At 82.1% G+C, this 369-nt stretch overlaps 1 protein-coding gene across 1 annotated transcript in view; it reads left to right on the top strand.

Annotated features, from left to right (window-relative positions):
• Window positions 1-281: 281 nt before the first annotated feature.
• Window positions 282-369, top strand: part of LOC114028494 (intermediate filament family orphan 2) — a 56,898-nt gene continuing 56,810 nt past the window's right edge. The window contains exon 1 of the mRNA XM_027842752.1: window positions 282-367. Within this exon, the coding sequence (XP_027698553.1) occupies window positions 282-367 (86 nt within the window). The remainder of the gene's footprint in view (window positions 368-369) is intronic.

Genomic DNA, 369 nt, shown 5'->3' on the forward strand with positions numbered 1-369 from the left:
GCAGCAGCGGCGGCGGCGGCGGCGGCAGCCCCCGGGTGTCCGGCCTCCGTCTTCGTTAGACCGCATCTGAGCCGGAGCATCTCGGCGCAGCGCCCTCCCCGCAGGCTCTCCGCGCCCGCGCGCAGCCCCTCCTGGCCCTGGACCCGGCGTCCCCGCTGGCCCGGCCCCGCCGGGAGCCCGCCGCGGAGCTGGAGCCGCACCTGGAGCCGGCCCTGGAGCCGCGCCGCGGGGTTCCCGAGCCCCGCAGCCGGCGCATGATGAACTCCCTGCTGTTCGGCGAAATGGCGCTGGCCTTCGGCTGCCCCCCGGGTGGCGGCGGCGGCGGCGGCCCGGGCGCCGGGGGCGCGGGCGGCGGCGGCGGCGCGGGGC

This window comes from Vombatus ursinus, unplaced genomic scaffold (genome assembly GCF_900497805.2).
Source record: "Vombatus ursinus unplaced genomic scaffold, bare-nosed wombat genome assembly UNPS02014884.1, whole genome shotgun sequence".
Lineage (NCBI taxonomy): Eukaryota > Metazoa > Chordata > Mammalia > Diprotodontia > Vombatidae > Vombatus > Vombatus ursinus.